Source organism: Odontomachus brunneus, unplaced genomic scaffold (assembly GCF_010583005.1).
Source record: "Odontomachus brunneus isolate Ranch 3 - 2012 unplaced genomic scaffold, Obru_v1 Obru_scaffold_199, whole genome shotgun sequence".
Lineage (NCBI taxonomy): Eukaryota > Metazoa > Arthropoda > Insecta > Hymenoptera > Formicidae > Odontomachus > Odontomachus brunneus.
The window spans coordinates 571,203-580,933 of NW_022639649.1; the positions used below are offsets into that span (position 1 = coordinate 571,203).

Genomic DNA, 9,731 nt, shown 5'->3' on the forward strand with positions numbered 1-9,731 from the left:
AGAGAGAGAGAGAGAGAGAGAGAGAGAGAGAGAGAGAGAGAGAGACAGAAAGAAAGAACTAATTAAGAAAGTTTTTCCTTCCACCTTTCGTCGTTTTTCCTTTGTCGGGATAAACGCTGACGATTACAACGACGAAGTCGTAAAAAGGAAGGCGTAATATGCTTTTTCCTCCTTCATGTCGTTGGAACGAACCCTTTCCGCCTTGGCGAAGCGGTGGAATAAATTAATTAACTATCCGATTCTCCCGAAAGAAAATAGCCTAGAATCCGACTTTTAAAATAATCTTTTGCGGGTACAATCTGAATTACGACGAGTTATCGAAACGAGTGGCGTTCAAAAACCTCGTCGTATTTGCAAAAAATGAATAAACAGCCACGCCTTCCAAATTCAATTATATTTGAAACGAAGCTCGTGGAAGATGTTTGAACGATATCCAATTACAAGTCACTATTGAGTTATTGAGTTATTGAATAACAAGTCGTTATTTTACAGTTTGAACCAAGGTTGCGAATAATTAATTACTTTTACTTAATTATATTGTGCTTAATTGATGATTAATGTGAGCCAATTGAATTAGAGATCGTTTAAGCTTTATAGCAGGGAGGGACCAGAAGCCCTAATTGATAAATGATTTCGACAAATTCGATCGAAAACAGTTCGATCGACGATTGAACTTGGCAAACCTAATTAAAGGATGTTTTATCGACGATTGGTACAAGCAAATCCAATCGATTGAATCTTTAATTAAATTTGCTAAATTCAATCTTCATAATTAAATTCAATCTTTAATTAAATTTCAATTCTTTAATTAAATTTTATGTAATCTTTAAATAAATTTACTAAATTCAATCATCGATTTTGAATCATCTTTACTTGAATTTTTTGAAATCAATAAGCCCATTTAATAACCCATTTAATAACGCCATTTAAACATTCTTTGATTAAATTTGCTCAATTAGTTGAAATCAAAAATCTTAAATCAATTAGTTGAAATGAAACACGTTTGTTTATAAATCAATTATTAAATTGCGAAAAATTGATATTTTTATGATTTTGATTTGAACAATACTAATTAACTAAAGAATCGCGAAATTCTCTTTCTCTCTCAATATTCTTGAATCAATTCAAATGTTATGAAGACATGATCAAAATAGCTGACAAATATGTAGGTCTCACCAGAGCTCGTTTGCAAAGTAGGTTGTTCTAAAACGAACGCGATCGGCGATTCTGAAAAAGGATTTCAGACGTGCTGGGGACCAAAGTAACCGAGGCGACATACAGTACCATTCCTGAACGAACACCAACCGGCGGCGCAACGATGTTCAACCTCTACCAGAGCCTGAACAAGAAGGACGGCGACGGCGACGGACCAAGGGGCCGCGAGTCGGAAGTGACCGGTCATGACCGGTTCTGCCAGCACCGCAGTGGCGGTCACTCAAGCAGCCGTCGGCGACGTCGCGCCGTCAATCGCAGGACCCAGAGCGCGACCGAGTTGAATGCCAGGGCGATGACGTCGGCGCGGGGCTCGCTGCGACGTGGCCGCAGCGTGAGCACCGAGGACGACGAGAGCGAGGAAGACAAGGGTCATCAGTTGGCGAACAAGCTCGACAACCTGGCGAAGCTGCTCTTTAGCCGCGTGTCGGCGGCGCGAGGATACAAGGACCAGGGTGACGTCAAGTGGGTATAAGAAGGGTAGAAACGCGCGTACACTCTGGTAGCTTTAAGTTCGCCGGTAAGGAAGCTCGGTCTAGTTGGAACTTACAATGCGCGCGGTCGTCGAGTTGGCATCCGGGTTTAAAGCGAGATTTACCTCAACTTCTAGAGTTCTGAAGCGATGGGTATAGTACAGGACAGAGTTGAGCGAGTTTATAATTAGCTGTATAGTTTATAATTGGGTTCAGAAGCTTAGAAGAAATCTCAGGTGCGTGACTCACATAAAGTCAAAAGATCCAAGCGGAGAGTCGAAGCAAGTTGTATGATTATAAAGTTGTAGAGTTGTGGAGTTATGGAGTACGATATTCTTAGAACTAGTAGAACCGCGAAATTACCGAGTTGTATGTCGAAGAATAGGTAACTCAAAAGACACCTCGTCGACGAAAGAAGCAACGCGAAAGATGAAGCGTAAATCGCGTTGGTGAAATCTGTTTCGCGGATTCGTGGATTGTGTCCTGTTGCTTGTGTCCTATTCCTGTATAAAACGAATTTTGGAGTAATCTCTCGACGAACTGGTTAATCTTCTCGGAAATTGTGTGTCGCAGCAGCGATATGTACCGCTCCTCTCGACTTGCTTCCGTTATTACTTGTTGCGTCAGGAGAAATCGATGCGGTTCGTCGATTGTCGTACGCAGAAAAAAAGATTGGTTAAATTAATTGGTCGAATTAACGTAGCTATGATGCAACCAAGACAAACATACCAGTCCCCGTGGACATTCATATTATTTTGATTTTTAAATACGAATATTTAAGCGAATTTTAATACGAATATTTGATTTTTAAATACGAATATTTTAATAGAGTATATTTATATATTCAATATACGTATATATATATTCTATATTGAAAATTCATATATTCATATTTAAATAATAAGGATATTTAGAGTTAGGTATCAATGTTATTAGAAGTGTCCAGGCTTTGGCATTTTCACCTTAAATACATTTTGGAAAGAAAACGTAGTTTTTGGATTTTAAAAATTGAAATTAGTTTATTTCGTTAGAAATTCCCTCCCTCCCTCAAAACATATTTAATCGTATCATTGTCACGTTAATTCTAGCAATCTTTCTTCTCCGTGCGATATTGTCGTTATAACGTTTTTGCGCTTCAATCGCGCCACTGACTCGCGCACATTCCTATAAATCAGTTACTGCATCAGTAAATTAGTTGATACACTCGCGTCACGCATCTTCAAGCGCTCGTCTCTGTTTGTAAACCAAGAACAGATCCGATCCGAGCCACTGGAGATTTAGCACGCGTCGCCTTCGTGAATATTCCTTTATCTTCTTCATCTTCGCGAACTCGTTAACACGTGATTATCGATCCGCGACAGTATCTGATCGATGTGATGGACCCAGAACACCGAAATATCTCGGCAGAAATCTGCTACAGAGTGGACGGAAACTTCCGACTCGCAGTACGCAGGTAACTACGTACAGATGTGCAGAATGTCTCGGAATTTTCGCCGGAATCCTTAAATACTTTCTATATCAACTCGAGGGATCCAGAATTAGACACGTAATTTAAAAAAATAATGAAATCACAGACTTTCCAAGCTATAGTCGCGGAAAAAATGGAACAGCTGTCGAGTTATTATAAAATTATAAAGTCAGATTCGTATGCGGAGAAAATATTGTGGTAAAAATTACGTTAAAACTATATTTTGCACAATGTTTTTTGTAAAACCAGACTGTACTGAAATTGTAGTGTAAGTTTCCAGGAATAGCAAACCTATATATTATATAAAAAACACTTAAATAATTACAATAATTTTTTAGTAAAAAGTCAAATGAGTGCATAACAAATATATATAATATTACATATTATATAATATATAATAATATATATCTAGTAATTTCGATCATAATTCTATATGGTCCAAAATTACAAGAAACTACTTTTGTTGTAATTTTTACTACAATATTTTTTCCACGTAAAAAGAGAGAACTATTCGTAAAATAATGGAACCACGAAGTTATAGAGTTACTGTTGTAGCTATAGAGTTTAGATTATAATTATAGAGATCATAGTTGTGTAGTATACCGGGAAAGACGGTTGATTTCTCAAAGAATTATAAAATTACAAAATTACAGACGCAGAGAGACGATCAGTTGTCTCTTTCTGTCGTCTGCTGATCGAAAGCGACGGTGCTTTTTTTCTGGGACATTCTGTATAGATCGCGATAGTCGTTAATTCGATTATCTCGCGGAAGCATAAGCCGTGTAAAGGTTGACTGTAACTATACAACGATGCACGGTTGTTGCGCACGGTCTTCTTATTGGATGAAATCCCTTGCAGTCGTAGAGCAACGTGGCGCGTTAGTGGCACGCGACCGCATCGTAATCCGTGGCTTGCGAATCTAATCCGCTTTTGGGGCCACTTGAGACGCGATGATAATGCACAGGAGCTGTCCGGACGAGCGGTATCGACCACGCGAAACAACACGATACCTTTCGACGACAGGTAGAACGTCTCTCTCTGATGTATGATGTACGAGGTATACAAAGAACGATGTCGCATTCTTGGGAAGTTGCGAACATCTCACGGAACCACATGCATTGATACTGATAAAGCTTTAGCAATCTTTGACCCGGATAGCACAAGAATGTTCTATGAATGTTTTTCGAATATTCTTTATGAAGCTTTGCCCGCAATATTGCATGTATATTCGTTGAATATACAATTCAAATATTCTGGAACGTTTGTATTTCGTAAGAACACTTATAGAATATTTCATGCCATCTGGAGACCTTAATTTTAGTTTAATAATGTGGATTTGCTGCATTTAAAATCGATTTTTTCTTTGCGAAAACGTATAATGGCAGAATAAGAATAGGAGGAAACTTGGAAGAAACGAACATATAACAAAACCATATCTCTTCCCAGTTAATTTCAACTGATCTTACTTTAATGGAATCTTAATCTGAGGAGTCTCCCCGATACTTTCGCTAAAGAAAGATCGATTTAAAATTATCCAACAAATTTTGTCATTGAGATTTCAAGAAACAAAACTAACGCGATATCGTAAATTTTCACTCTGCTGTTGTCCTTACCTTCGTATCTATTTTGTAAAGATCTCGTGCAAACCCCTTTCTCCGACAGGAACGGCCGTTACACAGCGCTGAATCACGGGTCGAAGGTGAGCGAGGACGGGGTCGAGTACGTGGAGATGGAGAAGAGATCCAGGGATCGTGCTTTATCAATCTGTCGGGATTACATCGAGAAAACGCCGCGTTTTGCCCTCATCAAGCAGCTCAATAACATCGGTGAGCCGACACTCGTTCTTGATTCCGTCCGGCGCGGCTCGAATCGAAAGCCGCTCAAGTGCCGCACTGAAATCCGCCGGGTGTCCTGAAACTGTCACGTTTCTCTCTAGTCGCGAAATCCCACAACGAAACTCCGACGTAACCGAATCAAAACAACAAAAGAGAAGTAGCAAAACACATACTTGCGCTAAGTGAGAAAATATCTAAGAAATAAAAAATATTTATTCGCAATGGATACGAATAATATATACTATGATATAAAACTTATTGTATTGTTGGTACTGATCGTAAGTTACCGCTTTAATTAAAAAGCATGTACGTCCAAATGAATATACAAAATCATTTTTAAACAATTAAATATTTATCTGAACGTGTATGCTTTTAGCATATATTTATATAGAAAATTTGTTTAACATATCAGGTAACATATTTAACATTTATAAAAAAAGGCGATTCGGTTATATTGGTTTTTTTATACATAACTCCATCGGATTTTTTAAGCAGGATAGTCATCGTGATTTATTTCAACGGGTGAAGAGAGAATATATTGATATATTAATATATTGATATATTAATATATTAAGAATATATTGATATATATATATATTGAGATATATTGAGAATATATTGATATATTAATGAAATGAATAAGAAACAGAATATATTAATATATTAATGAAATGAATAAGAAAATATTGATAAAGAGAAACAAAACGTATATCTTAGGATCAAGGGTAGACAAGTACTGGTTCATGGTGAGGGACACTTCGCTGAAGACCGACAGGCTGCTGACTCTGGTGCCATTGAATAGGAACTGCCCGCTGAGCGTCTGTCCGTCCACCAAGGATATCTTGAACAATTTGTTTTTAGCCTTGCAACATCCCTACATCTGCCCCGTGTTCACTGTCGATTTTGTCGAATATGAGGATCAAACGTACATAGTTTTGGTGCAGCCGATCAACCAAGGTAGCCTCAAGGATCTAATATACAGCGTGAGTGTTTTATTTCTCACGTAAATGTGCAATTTCTACTGAATGCTGATAAACCGCGTAATTTTATCTTCCAAATTATGGTCGTTTTTTACATTAAGGAAGGCCCAAATAGTACCATCTTTCTCTTTTCGTTTTCCCGAATCTCCGTTAAGTATCATTAAACGTCCTGATGATTAAATACTGAAATTTTCCGTTGAGATAAAGTCTACATGAATTTAGCGGGAGATCATCCCGCTATTTATTCGCAGCAGCGTAGATTAATTCGCGCGACCTATTTTCCACCGCCCACTCGTAATAACTCGGGAAGTTTATAGTTTTTCGGTTTTCATGTATATTGACTCGCTCCAAGGGAGGAGAAGTGTCTTGATAAGAAAATATATCGCTTGACAGATCGAGCGGAATTGCTGGAACGAGGACTGGAGTCACAAGTACACGTCGCGAGGTAAAGGACTGACCTTACCGCAGGTGCAACGAATGGGACGTCAGATATTGGAAGCGCTGATCTTTCTGAAGGAGCGCGGATTCCCCACGGTGACGCACTTGCATTCGGGTAACGTGGTGATCCAGAACGGCGTGGCGAGGTTGGCCGGCCTGGAGAACACTCTCCTGGGGTTCACAAGTCGCATACATCCAATCGTCACGTCCCGATTAACGCAGTCTAGCTCGATCGATATCATATGTTTCGGTGGGTCGCGGAGCTTTAATCGAACTTTTAATTGCTTTCTTCGATACATAAAATTTTCCGTTAGAACACGCCATTTTAATTGGATTTTAAATCACTTCTCTACGGTTTTATGTTTTTGCCAAGAGAGATATTCTCTCTACATAGTATTTCATATCATCATTCTTCAATTTTTCTCTCTTCTCTATTTATGGATTCTCCAAATTCGATGATACGAAATCCCGTTTTGTTCACGATGAATTTTTTAATATATCTTGCGAAGAGGAAAGAGACTCATCGTAATTTAAAATAATGGAGTATAAAATTCATCGTTACTTCATAGCGTTTTGTAATAACTTTCACGGACACTGCCCCATACGACTTTTCCATTCGAGCCTCGAGCTTCAACTCTCCACTCACGCGAATATACAGGGTACCTAACGTTAAGTATCCTATATCTCGTGTACATATAGATAGTTTGCGAGATGGTAGAGGAATTTTGTGTTCAGTTTGACCTAATCTACATGTACGTAAGATATAGGACACTTATATCGTCAGACATTCTGTAGAACGATATTCTGCTTTACGTCAGGTCATATGCTGTTCGAGATGTGCGCCGGCTACGAGTTGTGTACCTTCAGACCGTCTGCCGCCCAGTTATCAGACATTGAGATGTATCCGCAGGTATCGCTCACAACCGCGATTATGACTTCATACGTGACTGTTTCGTCTTGCAAAATATTGATTCGTCCTTTAATTTTGCAGGTAGTGAGATTTCTGGAGCTGATATTCGCGGAATCGGACAGTCACTTCACTAGCATAGAGGAGCTGCTTATCCACGATCTCTTCAGGAACATCGACCTCCGCGAAATGCGATGTGCGGCTGTAACGGTAAACGTGAAAAATGCGTATTCCACGTGCATTTATACGATGCATTTATATTGCAATTTCATTTCAGGTGTTTCGTCCGACCCTGACGCCCTCCATAATGAATCTGCTTGACGGCATTAAACGGCAAGACGCTGGGAAAAGGTAAGTTCTCTCTTAGTTCGTTAACGACAAGCTCTATCAAGTACATATAAGTGTCCGTATCTATTCGTACGAACTCAGTTGACGTGTTGCAAATAATATGTTTTGCATGCGCAGCTGGCATAAGACACGCTCTATAAGCGATGTCCATTTAACGCGCAGATTTTGGTAATGAATGATCAATTACCTAATTCCATTGATTAATGAACATACGAGTTAAGTGGTGAAACATAGAAATACTCGAGTACTCAATAGTATTTCTTCTTGCAGAGTTGCGAGTGTCAACAGCGCGGACATGACGTCACTGAGAAGTCTCGAGTACGACGATTCTCTACTCACGCAGATATACAACGAGCTTTCACAAACAGCTTTATAATGTGGGAACAAAGTTCTATATATGTGTATACATATATAAATATATATATACACATATATATAATATATATATTATACATTATACGTGTACACTATATATTTTATCTTGAATAAGAATGCACGTTCCTATTATACCTTGCCATGCGATGTGCCAAGGAATAAACGATTATCCCATCGCTGATTTTATCGTGTGCAAAAGCGCGCTTGTGTACGACAAATTTGTACAGTATGACAATGTGAGTAAATTTCGTGCGCTCTCCTTGCGTTTAACGCAAGGATCCGACGATCGCGCGAATTGTTTGTCTCGAAATAATTCTCCCTGATAGTTCTGTAGCAAATAAATGGGAACTCGTCTTGGTGTCGCGAGAAACCGTCTCGGCAATGAATTAACAGCAATAAAGTTGGAAAAAGCGCAAGTCACATTGAATGTCACTTCTTTATTAATCATTCTTAAAAGGAAGTAGAAAAGTACTTGACATCCCCTAACATTACTTGAGCTTTCGCCATTACAGAGAGATGACGTCGCCGGTTTTGTCACACACATAAGCGAGTGATGACAAGGATTCCTTGAAAGTGGAATTCGAAACATCTGTCACCGAAAAGTATACGTTGAGATGTCGACATGTAACTTAATTCAATCTTGACGGGAACATCTGAATGTTGATTTCAATCGCAAGTGATGTGATAAATTAATTAAGACGTTATGAACCGCCAGTTTCGAGCTCACTTCCCGGTGTTTCAGGTTCCTCATCGTTGTAGATATTCTCTGCCATTTGCCAAACTTGCATTATGTTGTCTTCAGACACTGAACATATAACCCATGGCTCATTCGGATTCCACGAGAAATCGCTTATTTTAGCCGTGTGACCGCCGTGTATAAACTGCAAGAATTAAGCGTTCAAATATACAGAGAATATATCATTGGTCATGATACTGTACTGTTTATCGTTCGCGTAATTACCAAAAGTTCCGGTGGACCATCCTCAGCGTCCTCAGTAGATTGTTCCTCGCCGATTTTACTAAGATCCCATACATGCAATCGTCTGTCCGTGCCGCTGCTCGCTAATATCGTCTCATTGTGCGGTGACCATTGAACTTGGAAAATTTCATCCTTATGTGACTCAAACGAGTGCAGTTTGAGTTTCAAATTTCGCAAATCCCAGAGGGCTACAGTCTTGTCTGCGCTGCCAGTAGCCAATATAAATTCAGAATATGGATTAAAGCTGAGACAGTTAACTTCTGCGGTATGGGCGTCCACAGTGTGACTTGGTTTACTAGTATTGTTGCACCTGCACAAAGTTTTAAAATATTAAGCATTTAAAGTTCCTGGCCCCTCGCATTGTCTATCTCTTTTTAATGACGTCAGAAGCGAGAAAATGCATGTTAAAAATTCTTGCGAAATACATTGAAATAAAAATATATATATCCATAAAGTAATACTTGCAATCGATTAAACAAATTTGTAAGATATTCCGTGCACTCCCCTTTTGCTCTAATAATCAATAATTTATTATAAATTAATCTGAATAGAAATAAGCAAAGAAATAGGTTAAGATGAATTGTATGTCACATTAATTTACGACAAATTATCGATTGTTAGAGCAAAAAGGGAGTACACGGAATATTTTAAAAATTTGTTTAATCGATTGCAAGTGTTACTTTATGGATATATATTTTTATTTTAACGTATTTTGC

General features: G+C 38.7%; 2 protein-coding genes across 10 annotated transcripts in view; one reads left to right on the plus strand and one right to left on the minus strand.

The window, feature by feature from the left end:
* The window catches only part of LOC116851981 (slowpoke-binding protein), an 11,317-nt gene extending 2,861 nt beyond the window's left edge, over positions 1 to 8,456 (plus strand). For 3 of the 8 annotated variants that reach the window (XM_032831911.1, XM_032831913.1, XM_032831912.1), the window contains 9 exons: positions 1,237 to 1,677; positions 4,012 to 4,176; positions 4,816 to 4,979; positions 5,706 to 5,971; positions 6,362 to 6,656; positions 7,225 to 7,316; positions 7,398 to 7,523; positions 7,591 to 7,664; positions 7,932 to 8,456. In XM_032831911.1, coding sequence (XP_032687802.1) covers positions 1,319 to 1,677; positions 4,012 to 4,176; positions 4,816 to 4,979; positions 5,706 to 5,971; positions 6,362 to 6,656; positions 7,225 to 7,316; positions 7,398 to 7,523; positions 7,591 to 7,664; positions 7,932 to 8,037 — 1,647 coding nt within the window. In that variant the 5' untranslated portion in view covers positions 1,237 to 1,318 and the 3' untranslated portion in view covers positions 8,038 to 8,456. The other 5 variants (XM_032831916.1, XM_032831917.1, XM_032831915.1 and 2 more) reach the window with 5 other exon arrangements.
* Positions 8,454 to 9,731, minus strand: part of LOC116851982 (probable histone-binding protein Caf1) — a 5,726-nt gene continuing 4,448 nt past the window's right edge. For both annotated transcript variants that reach the window (XM_032831922.1, XM_032831921.1), the window contains exons 4-5: positions 8,998 to 9,325; positions 8,454 to 8,917 (exon numbers count right to left, since the gene is read on the minus strand). In XM_032831922.1, coding sequence (XP_032687813.1) covers positions 8,738 to 8,917; positions 8,998 to 9,325 — 508 coding nt within the window. In that variant the 3' untranslated portion in view covers positions 8,454 to 8,737. The remainder of the gene's footprint in view (positions 8,918 to 8,997; positions 9,326 to 9,731) is intronic.